General features: G+C 42.0%; 1 protein-coding gene and 1 long non-coding RNA gene across 2 annotated transcripts in view; one reads left to right on the plus strand and one right to left on the minus strand.

Moving 5' to 3' along the window:
• NT5E (5'-nucleotidase ecto) overlaps positions 1 to 2865 on the minus strand; it is a 46120-nt gene extending 43255 nt beyond the window's left edge. Inside the window, exon 1 of the mRNA XM_007195910.3 lies at positions 2219 to 2865. Coding sequence (XP_007195972.2) covers positions 2219 to 2557 — 339 coding nt within the window. The 5' untranslated portion in view covers positions 2558 to 2865. The remainder of the gene's footprint in view (positions 1 to 2218) is intronic.
• Positions 2461 to 10442, plus strand: LOC130704775 (uncharacterized). Its single transcript, XR_009005261.1, has 3 exons — positions 2461 to 2588; positions 9315 to 9507; positions 9858 to 10442. It is a non-coding gene; the product is annotated as an uncharacterized LOC130704775 (long non-coding RNA).
• The last annotated feature ends 7251 nt before the right edge of the window (positions 10443 to 17693 follow it).

The following is a 17693-nucleotide window of genomic DNA, read 5'->3' on the forward strand; positions in this document are numbered from 1 at the left end:
AACATTAACAGCAGAACAGCGATAAATTCCCTGAGAGCAGTATAAGCAAAATGACAGTGAAAAACCTCTGTAAACCCAGAACACGGCAGAGCTTTGTTAAAGCAACGCGAGAACTAGGATTTTACGCAGGTCAAATCATGTTTGTCAAACCCCAGAACTGCACAGAGTAAGTCTAATAAGATGCTATCAGGACCCCGGCTGTTGACCCTCCTCCCCCTCCTTACCCCCTGCCAACATTATATAAGCTGCCCAGTTTTCCTCAGGCCCCAGTCCAATTATTCTTAGTGAAATTGAAAAGAAAGTAATTCCATCCAATAGAAAGTATTCTAAAAGGTCCCGGTGGTGATGGGCTGTAACTTGCAGCAGACTGCTTTGGCTTTACCCAGCATCCTGTCACAAACACTTGATATGATGACTAACACCATGAGCTTAATCTGACTTAAAGAGAAAAACATTATTATTCAGGAAAACTAGGAATTATGCATCTTTTTTCCACCAAAAAGAGTCTACACAACTGTGGAGAAAAGAGTGTCACAAAAAGAAAAGTTTAGAAAGTTGTGGTTTATACATGAAATCAAAACAAACTTACGTAAGGTTTATTCTTCCTCAGAGGTAATGGCAACGTAGGCTAGTAACAAGTCAATTTTATAAATATTTATTCTGCTGTTACCTTAGGGCAAAGCATCAGGCAGGTTGAGCTGCGGAGATAAGAACGCTAAGAGGCCACACACGGAATTATTGAGACCCACGATTCTTTGGTGGAGTCCAGATGCTGGCGAGCTCCCCAGATAAACTCTGGGGCTCAGGGGTCCCTTTGTATTGCTGCTGCTTTGAGCATCCCTGATAACCTTAAAACCAACGATAAGAATGGAGAGGAGAGCTCTCTGCCCTTCTCTCATCTCTCTACAATGGGCTTTCTTGGAAAAAACCCCCCAAACAAAACAACTCTACCCTCTTATCTTTTCCTGTCCTCCTCCGGGGGGGGGGGGGTGGGGGTGGGGAATACAGCACTGTACTTTGCTGACCTCTGTGCTCTTCTGATACAAAGTGTGCATTAGCCCTCTGTATTCCAGCCTGTACCATACCTCTCCCTGCCTTCCAGATGCACACACATGGACTTCACAGATTTCCCTGGACCCCTGCTCTGTTCTTCTTCTAAAGCTCCTAGGATTTCTTGCCCCCAGTTTCTCCACGGAATCCCTTTACTCTAGGATTTTACACAGGGTTAAACTTGGTGCTGGTTTGACTTACAAAAGTCATACCTATTTATTACTGTGTAACTCCTCTCTGCTCCTTTTCTAGAATTCAGTCTAACAAATAAGGCATCACCTTTAACAGAGCACTGGGGAACTTGGACTTAAACTCTTGCACATGTTTTAAGAGCCTCTCATCTCTTAAGTTGGACTCTCTTCCTAAATCTCTTCTGCTAAACTGGTTTTACTGCAATCCTTTGAAACCCAGTGTTTTCAGCATTTTGGCCTCCTCTGGAAGTTTCTTTCTGTGTTTAAACCTCTACAGCAGGGTCTGGTAATAATAAGAACTAACATTTAAAGAGGCCATACTATGTGCCAGGCAATCCTTTGAAGTAGATAGAATTATTACCCCCATATTATAGAGGCAGGAACTGAGGCAGAGAGAAAGTCAATTGCACACGGAAGGTGCTCAGCCTTTTCCCCAAGGCTGCCAGCTTAAATATGCTTAAGCTGCGGGGTCAAAGGGCTCTGGAGTCCATTTTTAATCTGTCTCCCTATTCTGGAGCTGGGTGACCTGGATAATGCACTCAACCTCTTTGACCCTGAGTTAGTTTCACTTCCAATTATTGGTAAATCGAGATAAAGCATTCTTCGAAAGACCGAGCAGTAAATGAGAGGTTCGTGACGAGTCTGCCTCGGTCCCAGGCACTGGATAACTGGGGTCCCACGCACCCCAGCGGAACGCCCTCACTGGCAGGGCTGGGACCCGCTCCTCGAAATGCCCCATCTCACGGTGAGGGTGCAGCAACATTAGTCCGTTTAAGACGAATCGGCCAAGGGACGTCTATGTCTGCGTCCACCTGGCACACTTACGGGGAGTCTCGCTTTCTCCCCACAGCGCTCTGCGCCCCGGTTCCAGCTTGCCACCCGTGCCTCGCCGTCGGCGGCTCCTCCACCCCGGCTTCTCTCTCGGTCCGGGGACTCTACCCAGGGGGCTCCCGAGCTTCCCGGGCTCGCCGTCTTACCATGGCATCGTAGCCCAGGGCGTTCATGAAGTGCGCCACCTCGACGCCCTTGTACACGGTGAACCAGATGGTACCCTGGTACTGGTCGCCGGCGTCGAGCAGCAGCACGTGGGGCTCGGCGCGGCGAATCTGGCGCACCTTGGTGGCGAGCCGTGCCACGCCGCCCACGCAGCGGCTGGCGTTGACGCACTTGCTCGAGTCCTCGCTCGTCTGCTCCAGCCGGCTGTGCACGTCGTTGGTGTGCAGTATGGTGAGCTCCCAGCCGCCTGCCGCGGGCCACAGCAGCGTGCCCAGCGCGAGCAGCCTCAGCGCTGAGGCGCGTGCGCCTCGGGGACCCATGGCTGCAGCTGCCGGCGAGGGCGCGAGCGCGGTGAGTGCTGGCGAGCCGCGCGGGTGGAGGCGTGCGGTGGCGAGCGCGGCGGGCGCCGGAGTCAAGGGCCCGGTCCGGCGAGCGGGCGGGCGGGCGAGGCGAGGCGGGGCCGGGCCTGGGCGGGCTCTCCTGCGGCCCAGAGGCCGGCCCTACGGCTAGGCGCACGTCCGCGGGGTGACCCGATACGACCCCGGCCCGCCGGGCTGCCGGGGCGCGGCTGGCGGCTGGCACCCGCTCCGGGCGGGAACAGTGGGGAGGTTGTTCCCGCTGGGGACCGGGCACCGGCCGCGGTCCCGGCCCGTCCGGGGAGCCCGGGTGCCGGCGGTGGGCTGTTCTTAACGGGTTGCGAGGGAGGAGTTGGAGGGTCCACCCCGCTTCCAGGTCCTCCCTGATTCTCGCCTCTTTAAAAGTTTTCTAAAGAGGGCTGCCTTGTTTGTGTGAGTGGGTTTGTGGTTGCGCGAGCTCATCACTTGAAAGAACGAAAGAGGAAAGAGAGAGGAGGTGGAAGGGAAGAAGGGCGAGACGAGGGAGACAGGGGAGCGCTGTGCTTTTGGGGCCCTGGGAGCCAAAGACGGGTCGTGAGCTGTGACTGCTCCCTTGCCAGTTGAAGGACACACCAAGTCTGCGTTGCTTAGACGTAGAATCTCAGAAGCTAGAAATCATTCTAATCCAGTCGCGCGTTTGTGGATGATTATAACCTTAGCGACACAACAGCAGCGGTGCGCGGTAGCTCTTGGAAGCAAAAACGGACCATCCCGAGTGAAACCAGTAGCTCTGAGGGTGTGATGCTACCTTCTGTTGCTTTTCTAGGCTTTTTTTTTTCTTTTTCTGTCCTCTTTTTGAGGTTTTAATGTTTTAAGGATGGTGTGGTGTGTGTGTGTGTGTGTGTTTAAGGCAAAACTTTTGGCAAGGAAGGCAAGGCTAATAGGAATGCATACAGGAAACAAATCATCATTATAATCGAGTTTAATATTGCTGTAGAGTTTCCCTCTGTTTAAGAGATTGATTCCTGGGTACAGTTGATAATCTAATTTGGGAAGGGAAGGAGCCCCTACTAGGTGTCCCATTATTTATGCTTTAAAGAACAGCCTATGTTGTCCTCACAATTCTCCAAAATGCATCAAGCCAGTCCTGCTGTATTTTTTAAAGCTTTGGGGAACGAAAAATACATAACATAATTTACCATTTTAACCATTTTAAATGTGCAGCTGAGTGGCATTAAGTATGTTCACATTGTTGTGCAACCATCACTACCATCCATCTCCAGAACTTTTTCATCTTCCCAAACTGAAACTCCATAGACATTAAAAATAACTTCCCATTCCCCTCTTCCCTCAGCCCTTGGCAACCACCATTCCACCTTGTGTCTCTATGAATTTGAATACTCTAGGTATCTCATATAAGTGGAATCAAACAATTTGTCCTTTTGTGACTCATTTCACTTAGTATAGCGGTTCAAACATGGCTGTTCAAGGTTGTAGCATGTGTCAGAACTTTCTTTCTTATTAAGGCTGAATAATATTCCATTGTATGTATATACCACATTTTATTTATCCATTCATCCATTGGTTGTTTCCACTTTTTGGCTATTGTGAATAATGCTGTTATGAACGTGGGGTACAATATCTGTTCAAGTCTCTGCTTTCAATTCTTTTGGGTATACACCCAGCAGTGGAATTGCTGGATTGTACGTACGGTAGTTCTATGTTTAATTTTTTGAGGAACTGCATACTTTCTTCTATAATGGTTGCCCCATTTTACATTTCCATAAGCAATGCACAAGGGCTCCAATTTCTCTACACCTTGCCAACACTTATTTTCTGCTTTTGCTAATAGCTATCCTAAAAGGTTTGAAGTAGTATCTCATTGTGGTTTGATTTGCATTTCCTTAATAATGGATGATGTTGAATATCTTTTCATGTGCTTATTGGCCATTTGTATATCTTACTTGGAGAAATGTCTATTCAAGTCCTTTGCCTATGTTTTAATAGGATTACTTGAGGTTTTTTTTGTTGTTGAGTTGTAGCAGTCTTTATATATTCAGGGTGTTAACTCCTTGTCAGATATATCAGGGGTCCCCAACCCCCGGACCAGTACCAGTCCCTGGCCTGTTAGGAACCGGGCTGCACAGCGGGAGGTGAGTGGCAGGCCAGAGAGTGAAGCTTCATCTGTATTTACAGCTGCTCCACATTGCTCGTGTTACCGCCTGAGCTCCGCCTCCTGTCAGCATTATGGTGAGGTGTATAATTATTTCGTTATATATTACAATGTAATAATAATAGAAATAAAGGGCACAATAGACATAACACACTTGAATCATCCCACAGCCATCCCCCCTGACCCCCACCCCAGTCTGTGGAAAAACTGTCTTCCACGAAACCAGTCCCCGGTGCCAAAAAGGTTGGGGACCGACCGCTGAGATATATGATTTACGAATATTTTCTTCCATTCTATGGATTGTCTTTTCACTCGGTTGATACCATTGCCGCACAGAGTTTTATATTTTGATGATGTCAGATTTATCTACTTTTTTCTTGTGTTGCCTGTGTTTTTAGTATCATGTCCAAGAAATCATTGCCTGATCTGATGTTATGAAGCTTTCTCCCATGTTTTTTTCTAAGAGTTTTATAGTTTTAGCTCATAGCTTTAAATCTTCAATCCATTTTGAGTTAATTTTTGTTAATGGTGTAAGATGAGTGCAAAGTTGTTCTTTTGCATGTAGATATCCAGTTTTCCCAACACCAGTAGGATGGATATTTATTTATTTATTTTAAGTCTTCCTGGCTTTTAAATATTTATTTATCATAAGGTATTGGCTCATGGGATATGGCAAAGTCCCACGATCTGCCATGTGCCGGCTGGAGGCCCAGGAAAGCCATTGATGTAGCCCAAAGTCCTAAGAGCTGGAGAGCCAAGGTGTAGATTCCAGTCTGAGTGTAATGGCCTGAGAACCAGGAGCACCAGGACAGGAGAAGATGGATGTTCCAGCTCAGCAGTCAGGTAGAGAGGGAATTCAACCTTCCTCTGTCTTTTTGTTGTATTCAGGCCCTCAGTAGATTGGATGGTACCCACCCACACTGGGGAGGGCCATCTGCTTTCCTTAGTCCCCCACCTCAGATGCTAATCTCTTCTGGAAATATCCTGACAGACACACCCAGAAATACTGTTTAACCAGCTATCTGGGCATCCTGTGGCCCAGTCAAGTTGACACATAAAATTAGCTAGCATGGAGAGTGTAAATCATTTGCCCAAGAAAAAGCTGTACAGGTTAGGAGCAGCAGAGCCTGAGGCCATACAAGACCCCTTAATCCTGAAATTCATGCTTTGCAATATTTGCCCACCTGGCTGAAGGTAGAGGAACTGGTAGTTATTTTTTAATTAAAATTAATTTTAGACTGACAGAAGACTTACAGAGGTAGTACAGAGAATTCTCACACACCCTTCACTCATCTTCCCCTAATGCAAACAGCATATATAACCATCAAAACTAAACAAATAATACTGAAACAAAACTATGAACTATGTTGCTGACTTTGTTTGGATCTCACCAGTTATTCCACCATGACTTTTCGGTTCTAGCAGCCGATCCAGGGTACCCGACTTAGACCTTAATCTTGTCTCCTCTAATCTGTGACAGTTTCTTGGTCTTCTGTCTTTCATGACCTTGACACTTTTGAAGAGCACTGGTTTTTGTATACTGTCCCTCAGATTGGGTTTGTCTGATGTTTTCTCCTGGTGAGGCCGAGGTTATGGATTTGGGGGGAGAATACTGCAGAGGTGAGGTGCCTTTTCATCACGTCATATCTGGGGTGCATGATATCAGCACAGCTTACCACTGACCACTGGAGAACTGATGCTTTGCTGTTTCTTGCTTTTTAAACCTGGGCCATTGAAATACCCTTCAAAATTCCTGTCCTGGGGATGCCACCAGACTTCTGCTCCAACATCATTCCTCTGTCATTTGTTTGCATACAAGATCTAAAACGGCTTTGATTGCTTATTGGATCAAATTCAAACTTCCCAACCTGGCCTTTTAAACAGTCACTTCATCCATCTAACTTTACTTTCCACTGTCCCTCACCGGTCCATGCTTCCTCTTTCCTTCCCTCCCCACCATTCTCAGCCTGCCCTCAGGCCAAGGCCCAAGTTTCCTTGAGGGCCTAGTTCAAGTCCCTGTGAAATTTCTTTGACTACTCCAGACAACAGTGAGCTTTCTTTTCTCTAAATTTCTGATCTATTCTTACAATCTCACTTGTGGTTTTGCCTTTTTCCCTAGGTGTTTAATGTGTGTGTCTTGTCTTTCCTCCAAGTGCTAAATACAAAGTAGCTGCTTCAGTAGTGTGATTCAAGTAGCACCCACCTAAAATCTACTTAGACATCATTCAGTTAGTAGGTGGTAGACAGATTTTGAATAGAATTGAGTTGCAGCACTCAGATTACATTGTATGGTCCTTAAGTGTTAAGGAGTAGACATTATCACTCCTCTTTTATCGGTAATAAAATTTAGGTTCTGCATGTTAAATGGATTGCCCAAGGTTCCACAGGTGGACTTTTTTTTTTTGGCCACACGGAGGGGCATGTGGGATCTTAGTTCCCTGACCAGGGATCGAACCTGTGCCCCCCTGCGTTGGAAGCACGGAGACTTAACCACTGGACCACCAGGGAAGTCCCCCACAGGTGGACTTTTATCTTTTATGTATGTAACTATATTTCACACAAGTTCTCTGTCCACTCACCATGTTTATTTCCTACTGACCTTCCTCCCGGCATCTCTGATACCCAGGGAGCAGTTCTTGGGGATTTCTGAGGTCCCTCAAGAAGCTTGGGATCATCTCCTGCAGCTTTTGCCATGGTCTCTTTGTGGCCACAGCAGGATGGTCAGTGTATAGCTGCCCCTTTCATAAACCACAAGGAATAGAATGGGTTGGGTCCGAGTCAGTCCGGGACACATAGAATTTACAGGGCCTGAGGACACAGGCCCTCGTGCCCGCGCACCCCCTCTGGTACCTCAGCTCAGACCCACCTCCCTCTCCAGCATCCTGGAGGCAGACAGATGTTCGACGTGCAGCCTCTCCGTCACAGCCCACTCCCCCCAACCCCTGAAGATGCAGCAGCAGTAGCATCTCCCCCCATCAGACCCCGCCCCCTCCACACAGTGCACTTCCTCCCTCCCCTCAGCCTCCATCAGAAGCCGCATGGAATGTGGGCCTTTCTTCCTCCAGGTGGGATTGTAATGCTTTTACCACAGGCAGGAGGACCTGTGACACTCCTGGGACAGAATCCTCTGTGGCCCTGAGTGGACAGCTTTGAATATCACTGTTGCCTCTAGGCCCCTTCTGCTTCTACAGTATGTAGTGCCATGTTGCTGGATTCAGAGTCCAGAGAATTCAAGTACATCCTTCTGTTCGATCCTGCCAAATCACCAGGAAGAAAAAGAAAGATGCACAGAAAAATGTAAATCCTTACTCCATTTTATACCAGAGGATCAACTTGAGAGCTACTGCGATTCTTTTTTTTTTTTTTTTTGAACATTTATTTATTTATTCGGCTGTGTCGGGTCTTAGTTGCGGCACTCGGGATCTAATTCCCTGACCAGGGATCAAACCCGGGCTGCCTACACTGGAAACGTGGAGTCTTAGCCACTGGACCACCAGGGAAGTCCAAGAGCTATTGCAGTTCTTAAAGGGAAAACTCTGGGAGCCTTGTTCTCCGTTTAGCAGGGAACACCTTAAGAACTGCTCTTGCTTAGCAGTTTCCATTTCCCATGAGCCCTAGATATGTATTTCCTAGCTCTTCAGAAAATCTTCCGGATGTTTATGTCCATTTGAAGTCCTTAATGTGCTGGGGCAAAATTTAACTTTTCTTCCAAATTCTTGTAACATACCTTGGTGTCTGTTCCCCAAGTGTGTAGGCACTCATGCTTTAGAATTAGGGAGAATTCCAAGCAGAATTGTTAATATCTTCAATAACAAATAAAATTGTATCCAGTGCTTTGCCTGTAGTGTGTACTCAGTTCATATTTTACTTGGTTTGAGAGAAGTCCATAGGAATTGGGATTGGAAACTATTTGTTCATTTATTCAGCAAATATTTACTGAACACTTACCATATGACAGGTGTCAGAGGAGACCAAAGTGTTATGGGTTGAATTGTGTCCCACCAACTGTGACCTCCAGGACCTCAGAATGTGACCATATTTGGAAATACAGTCTTTATAGAGGTATCAAGAGAAAATGAGGTCATTAGACTGGGCCCTGATCCAGTATGACTGGTGTACTTATTAGGGAAATTTGGACACAGAGACAGGTGCACATAGAAGGAAGACATAGTGAAGACTGTTGAAAACAGACAACAGGCCCTAAGTGGAGCCAGTTATGCTGAGCCCCAAGTCACGAAACCAAGACTTAATTACAGTTTCGGCTCTCCCAGAAATGGAATCTTACACCAGTCAATCAGGAATAGCCTGACCAGCACCAGTCAGGTAATCTGCCTGGCAGGCCCCTGCCATCCCCTATAAGGAAAGTAATCTTGCAATAACCAATCTGCTGTTTTGCCTCGTGCAACTTCTTTATTCCTGCTCCCTTCTGCCTATAAAATCTCTTGCCTTGTATAACTCTTCAGGGAGCTTTTCCATCTACTAGATTGGATGCTGCTTGATTCATGAATCTTTGAACAGAGCCAATAAGATCTTTAAAATTTACTCAGTTGAATTTTTTTTTTAATCAAGACACACACAGGGAGAACACTACATAAACTTGAAGGCAGATAGCAAGGTGATGCTTCTACAAGCCAAGGAACGCCAAAGATTGCCTGCAAACCCTCAGAAGCTAGAAGAAAGGCATGGAACAAATCCTTCCATCACAGTCCTCAGAGAGAACCAACTCTGCTGACACCTTGATCTCGTTCTAGCCTCCAGAAAAGTGAGCCAGTAAATTTCTGTCGTTTAAGCCACTCAGTTTGTGGTACTTTGTTATGGCGGCCCTAGGAAACTATACATGAAAGCAGAATGAAGCAATCACAAAACTGTGTGACATGATGCACAGGGCATACATGTGACCCCTCAGGGGGAGCAGAAGCCAAGTCATACAGTCCTTGAGGGCCAATGTAAGGGGTTTAGATTTGCCCTTGGGTCAAAGGAGGGAAGACAGTGGAGAGACAAGCCAGGAGGTCCATGCCAGCTGGCAGAAGGCACATAGGGATTTTATTTTTAGTTTTTTAAACCACAGAAGAGGACATATTCTTCCCCACCTGAACTCTTTTCTTCTGGCAGGATGGAGGCTTCCTCAACTGGAAACAGCTAAGAGATGGAGCAAAGCCCCAGGATCCTTGGCAGCAGAAGTAAAATAAGGAAGATGTAAAAGTAGCCCTCGAAGGGTCTTACACTGGAGTGCATGCCCTGGTCCGGCTGCCCCCCAATCCGTGTTGCTCCAGGTGCCACCCAGGCCACGCCGAGCTGCTGTGGGAAGAAGACCATGGATGGGGCCATTTTGATTTCATGTACTTGATGATTTTTAGCCAGAATGTCTGTGAATGAAATTATAACAATTAGGTGAATTAAACTGTTTTTAAAGCAATGATCCTATTTCCCCCCCAGCAGAGTTTAAAGCTCAAGAAGGGAATTTATATTTGGGCCAATAAGAAGAAACCAAAGAATTGATAAGAAGCTTGGCATGAGACCAAGGTCTTCCAGTCTTCCAAAGGCAAAAAACTAGATTCTAAAAAGGATCAGGGAATTGCCATTCTTTGGCAATATGCTCATTTTGAAATAATATTTCTTTTTCTGCCAAAACTGTTGTTTCCAAATTTGGGGATTTTTGTATCGAATGCCCTTTAAATTTCAGAAGTTTTTTTTTTTTTTTTTAAACATTGCAATAAAACTGGAAAAATCTATGGATTTACCTTGATTTTAAAGAATATAATTTTGTGTTTCATTCTGTAGTGATACATGCAGTTTTTACAGAGTGCAAAATTGGAAATTTGGTGTACAGCAAGTATTTGGATTTTTACACTAAAACCAAAAATGCTAAATACTATGCAAATGTGATAAAACATGGGATTTCAACTGCAATTAAAGTGTATTATAATGGGAAAAAATAGTGTCTTTTAAGAAGAAAATAGTTCTAGCAGGACCCTGGACTTATATGAATCTATACAATTTTCCTCTTGAACATTCTGAGTAAGATTCATTTTACAGTCAGTGTTTATTTTTATTTTTTTGTTTTTCCTTTCATATGCTTTAAAATATTATAATATTTTAAATTGGCTTGGGGGAATTTGAACTTTAAAATTATAAGATTTTAAAGTAACCGATATTTGTATTTATTCAGTGACTTCTGAGAATTTGCAATTCTACACTATGTTTATCTGTAATTAAAATAAGGATCCTGATAATGTGAATTTCACCCAGGAATCTTTTGAACAAAACCTCAAAAGCCTGTATTGCATCATTTCTTGCTAATTGGTAGTAGGTACCTTCTCTGCAGGAAAATTAAAAACTTTGATGGGCATTGGTTAAAATAATACTAATAATACTAACTGGGAGAATCATTTGGATGTATATGCTACACACTTTAGAATAAGTATTATATTTTAAATTTATAAGAGAATGTTGTACGTTTAAAACGACAGACGTTTATAGGTATGAAAAGTGTGCAAAATTTAAAATCTTTGGAGATAAGGCCAGGATGTAACAAAGTTAAAAAAATATATACTTGAACATAAGAATTTTGATGTTACTAGAAATTAAACAGTAGGAGTTAGAATTGGTTTACTTAGTTAGAAATCATATGAATCTTGTATTTATAAATATTAAGTCATTATAGATGGACCAGAGGATGATGACAAATAAAATATTGTTTATGTGCTAGGGTTTTCCCATTATTTCAAAATAGAAGACATCCTTCTATTAGTAGCTAAAACCAGCTACCATCTAAAACCAAAAGGAATTACTAGAAAGTTCTGAATTATATTCAGAATTGAGATTTGTACTGATACTGTATTTTTTTAACTTAAATTGTGGAATAAAGTAAATAATTATATTAATTTTATCAGGAAAAAGATAGGTACAAGATACTCAGTTTAGAGGAAATCAAAAATTTTAATAGGAGCACCCACCTGTTACAACTGGATTGGAAGTATCAATATGAAATCATTCCTTTAAAAGAAAAACCTGTTTAGCTCTTCCACTAAAATCGCCCAGGAGCAATATCACCCCATGACACACGCTAATGTCCAGTACTATTGTCTCTAGTGCTATTTTCCTCTAAAACAAACAACTGATTCCATGTCTGGGGCTAAAAGGTACAAGTAAACATGAGAATTAGGCAGTGTGTGTAACATGAATCTGGGGAAGTGGCCAAGGTGATCGCCCTGTCCTTGATGGTGTGAAATCATTGTTCTAACAACTGTAAATAGGGTTCTAGGCATCCTATCAGGGTCAAAAAAAAAAAAAAAGAAAGAAAGAAAGAAAGAAAGAAAGAAAAAAAAGAATCTAGGTAGCTGTATGGCCCAAATCAGTGCTAGTAGATGAGATCATTGATTTTATAAGAAGCAGCAAGTGGTCTTCCAATTGCTGTGATGGGAGACTCACATCGTAAGTAATCTCATGAGATTGCCCATGATGGTTCCAATAACTGGAGGGCACACTGCTGTCTTCATTAAAGGCAGTCTATTCCAACTTCCTTTCAGAAAAACCGTGAGCTGCCAGGCCACACTTATTTCCACACCAACGCAACCTTTCCAGCTCAGAGTGAAACTGAGCGGGACCCTGTGGGGCTCCTGGGCAGGGAAGCCTTTCTGTCCCCCGTTTCTTGTAGGACTCCAGCCTCCACGACCTTCCCTGGGTTCTAAGGGACAGATTCCAACGGTTGCTAATCTGGGAAGGGAGGGGATGCAGGGATGGGGGAGGGGCAGCCAGGAAACAGTAGTGCAGCCTTGGGGCCGGGTCCTGGTTCCCCCTCAAGGGATACACACAGCAATGTCTTTAAGCTCTTTAAGATGTCAGCATTTTTCACACCAGAGGAAGACCACGTGAGACTACATTAAAGGAACCAGAGAAACTCATCCAGAAGATTACCTGAGACCAGATCAGAGGAGTGCAGGCCCTGCACACACCCTAATCTCATCAGCAACCCCACCCTTGAACTGTTGCTATAAAACTCCTCATCAAATCCTCCTGGGTTGGGATATACAGTTTTTCAGGGCAGGAGCCCGCTGTGTCCCCTTTTGCCTGGCAAAGCAATAGAGCTATTCTTTTCTACTTCACCCAAAACTCTGTCTCTGAGATTTGATTCAGCACCGGTGCACAGAGGCTGAGCTTTCAGCATCAAGAGGTTCTTAAGGTTATCTGTGCAGTGGACCTTTTGCCAGTCTGGCAAAGCCTATGGACTCTTCTCCTAATAATGTTTTAAATGCATAAAATAAATTGGATTACAAAATAAACTAATTATAGTGAAATATAGTTATCAAAATATTTTAAAAATTGTGATATAGTAATACATGTATTCTTTGTTAACACATTAAATGACAAAAAACATTTAAAATATTGGCAAGATAAACTAGGTTTTATTTTTTGAAGACATTAGTGTGAAGGCAGTAGTTGCTTAGCTTGAATAAGAGAATTAAACTATGGGGAGGGCCTTTGTCAAGGCAACATGCATGCGTGTTGGGAAGCCAGTCAATTTTGATCTTCTGTTTGGATGGTCACAGTGTTGAAAATCCCAGTTCTCAAAATATATTGTTGTGATTAGAATTAAGGCTTCCATAGTTCACTTTACAAGGCCAAGATTGGCAGACGTATTTCAAAGAACATCACAACTTTAAAAATTAAATGCCAATTGTAGTCAAATCTTTGTCCAGAAGCCAGTGAGTTCTTCTTTGGCTAGGTCATTATTTTCAACATAGATTCTCAATCTTTCTTTTATGTTTAGTACTTTTTGCTTCCTGTAGATGACCTGGAGTAGGCAAATATTTCTTCAACAGAAGATCTTCAGTATAAAAGTAAATAGAAATGATGATAGTAGACATCCTTATGTTCTTCTAAAATTGAGGTGGAAATCATTCACTATTTTCACCATAAAGTATGATAGTTTCTGTAGGGTTTTTAATGTAACTTTATCAGACTAAAAACAATCCCTTCTATTTTCACCTTGTTGAGGAGTTTTGGTCATGTTGATTTCTTTGAAAAGAGAAATCTGAGAACACCTGGGTCATTTCAGAGGCCTATCAAAAGTTATATCTATTTAGATGACATTAAAGTTGAATGACGGATTCACAGTTCTTTCCTTTCTGATATTAACTGTGTCCTCCAGCATTTAAAAGTTGAAAGGATCAGCAAAATATTCGCAAATCAAATCCAGCAATATATGAAAAGAATTATATACCATGACAAAGTGAGATTTATCCTAGGTATGCAAGGCTGATTCATCATTCAAAAATCAATGTAAACAATCACATCGACAGGCTAAATAAGAAATATCACATGATCCTATCAATAAATGCAGAAAAAGTGTTTGACAAAATCTAACACCCATTCATGATAGAAACTCTAAACTAGGAATAGAAGGGAGCTTATTCAACTTGATAAAGAATATTGACAAAAAATCTAAAGCTAACATTATACTTAATGGTGAAAAACTTGAAGTTTTCTGACTAAGATCAGGAATAAGAAGAGGATGTCCCCTCTCACCTTTGCTTTTAACCATTTTATGGAAAGTCATAGCTACTTTAATAAGGTAAGAAAAAGAAATAAGGTAAGCAGATTAGGAAGGAATAAATAAAACTGTCTTTGTTCACAGATGACATGATTATCTATGTAGAAAGCCTGAAGGAATTCCTGGAACTAAAATGCAATTATAGCAAGGTTGCAAGATTCAAGGTCAATATTCAAAAGTCAATTGCATGCAAAAGAATTAAACTAGACTACTATCTTACACCATACAACAATATTAACTCAAAATGGAGTATGACTTGAATGTAAGACCTGAAACCATAAAACTCCTGGAGAAAACATAGGTGGTAAGCTCCTTGACATTGGTCTTGGCGATGATTTTTTGGCTGTGACTCTAAAAGCAAAGTCAACAAAAACAGAAATAGACAACTGGGACTACATCAAATTAAAAAGCTTTTACACAGCAAAGGAAATCATCAACAAAATGAAAAAGCAACCTACTGAATGGGAGAAAATATTTGCAAATCATATATCTGATAAAGATTAATATATAAAATATAAAGAACTCATACAATTCAATAGCAAAAAAGTCAAACAGTCTGATTAAAGAATTGGCAGAGCATTTTTGAAAGAAGACATACGGATGGTGAACAGACACATAAGATGCTCAACATCGCTAATCAGGGAAATAAATGCAAATCAAAACCATAACAAGATATGACCTCACACCTGTCAGAATGGCTATTATCAAAAAGGCCATGAATAGCACAGCATTGTAAATCAATTATGTTTCAATAAAAAATTATTAAAACTAAAAAAAAAAAAAAAGACCACGAATATCAACTGTTGGTGAGGATGTGGAGAAAAGGGAACCCTGGTGCACTGTTGGTGGGAATGTAAATTGGTGCAGCCACTATGGAAAACAGTATGGAGGTTTCTCAAAAAATTAAAAATAGAACCACTATATGATTCAGTAACTTCTAGATATTTACCCAAAGAAAACAAAAATACTAATTCAAAAAGATAAATGCACCCCAATGTTCATTGCAGCATTATTTACAAAAGCCAATATATGGAAATAACTTAAGTGTCCATCAACAGATGAATGGATAAAGAAGATGTGAGATACACAGACAGACAGACAGACAGACACACACACACAATAGAAAACTATTCAGCCATAAGGAAGAATGTAATTTTGCCATTCACGACAACATGGATGGACCTGAAGGGCATTATGTTAAGTGAAATAAGTCAGACAGAGAAATACAAATACTGTATGATTTCACTTATATATGGAATCTCAAAAACAAACAAAACAAAACAAAATCAACCCCATAGATACAGAGAACAGAGTGATGGTTGCCAGAGGCGAGGGAGGTGGGGTGGGGGAGGAAATGGGTGAAGGGGTTCAAAAGGTACAAACTTCCAGCTATAAAATAAATAAGCCCTGGGGATGTAATGTACAGCATGGCAACTATAGTTAATAACACTGTATTGCATATTCGAAAGATGCTAAGAGAGTCAATCTTAGAAGTCCTCATCACAAGAAGAAAAAGGAAAAAAATTGTAACTATTTATGGTGATGGATGGTAACTAATTGTGGTGGTCATTTCACAATTTATACAAATATTGAATCATTATGTTGTACATCAGACACTAATATAATGTTATATGTCAATTATACCTCAATAAACAAAGAAAAAAAAGTAAATTGCTTTCCTATATACCAGCAATGAACAAGTGGAATTTGAAATAAAAACACAATACCACTTACATTAGGACCTCCATAAATGAAATAGGTATAAATCTAACAAAATATGTATAAGATCTATATGAAAGAAATCAAAGAAGAACTAAATAAGTGGAGAGGTGTTGCATATCCATGGATAGGAAGACTCACTGTTGTCCACATGTCAGTAATTCCCAACTTGATCTATAGATTCAATGCAATCCCAGTCAAAATCCCAGTGAGTTATTATGAGGATTTGGACAAACTGATTCTAAAGTATGTATGGAGAGGCAAAAGACATAGAACAGCCAAAACAATATTAAAAGAGAATAAGAAAGTTAGAGGACTGACACTACCGAACTTCAAAACTTACTATAAAGCTACAGTACTCAAGACAGTGTGGTATTGGTGAAAGAGTAGATACATAGATCAATGGAAGAGAATAGAGAGCTCAGAAATGACTCACAAAATTACAAATTGGTCAGTAAACTGATCTTTGACAGAAGAGCAAAGACTATGCAATGGAGAAAAAGTAGCCTTTTCAACAATTCCTGCTGGAACAACTGGTCATCCACATGCAAAAAAAAAAAAAAAATCTAGAAACAGACTTAAATCGATCACAAAAGTTAACTCAAAATTAGTCATAAACCTAACTGTAAAACACAAAACTATAAAACTCCAAGAAGATAACAGGGGAAAATCCATGTGACTTTTGGTATGGTGATGCCTTTTTAGCTACAACACCAAAGACATGATTCATGAAAGAAATAATTGATAAGCTAGACTTCATTCAAATTAAAAACCTCTGCTCTGTGAAAACTCTCAGGAGAATAAGTAGACACCACAGACTGGGAAAAAAATATTTGCAAAAGACCTATCTGATAAAGGACTGTTATCCAAAATATACCAAGAACTCTTGAAGCTCAACCATAAGAAAACAAACGATTCTATTAAAAAATGGGCAAAAGATCTAAACAGATACTTCATCAAGGAAGATATACAGATAAGAGATAAGCATATGGGGACTTCTGTGGTGGAGCAGTGGTCAAGAATCTGCCTGCCAATGCAGGGGACACGGGTTCGATCCCTGGTCTGGGATGATCCCACACGCCACGGAGCAAGTAAGCCCGTGCACCACAACTACTGGGCCTGCGCTCTAGATCCCGTGGGCACCGCAACTACTGAGCCCGCGTGCTGCAACTACTGAAGCCGTGCTCCTAGAGCCCACGCTCTGCAACAAGAGAAGCCACCGCAATGAGAAGCCTGTGCACCACAACAAAGAGTAGCCCCTGCTCGCTGCAACTAGAGAAAGCCCACGCACAGCAACGAAGACCCAATGCAGACAAAAAACAAAAACAAAAACAAAACCCAAATAAGCATATGTAAAGATGCCCCACATCACATGTCATTAGGGAAATGCAAATTAAAACAATGAGATACCACTACACACCTATTAGAATGGCCAAAATCTAGGACGCTGTAAGAGCAAATGCTGGCAAGGATGAGTAGCAACAGGAACTCTCATTCATTGTTGGTGGGAATGCAAGATGGTATAGTCACTTTGGAAGACAGTTTGGTAGTTTCTTACAAAACTAAACATACTCTTACCATATAATCCAGCAATCTCATTACTTGGTAATTTACCCAAATGAGTTGAAAATTTATGTCCACACAAAAACCTGCACATAGTAGCTTTATTCAGAATT

This window comes from Balaenoptera acutorostrata, chromosome 14, assembly GCF_949987535.1.
Source record: "Balaenoptera acutorostrata chromosome 14, mBalAcu1.1, whole genome shotgun sequence".
In the NCBI taxonomy this organism is placed as follows: domain Eukaryota; kingdom Metazoa; phylum Chordata; class Mammalia; order Artiodactyla; family Balaenopteridae; genus Balaenoptera; species Balaenoptera acutorostrata.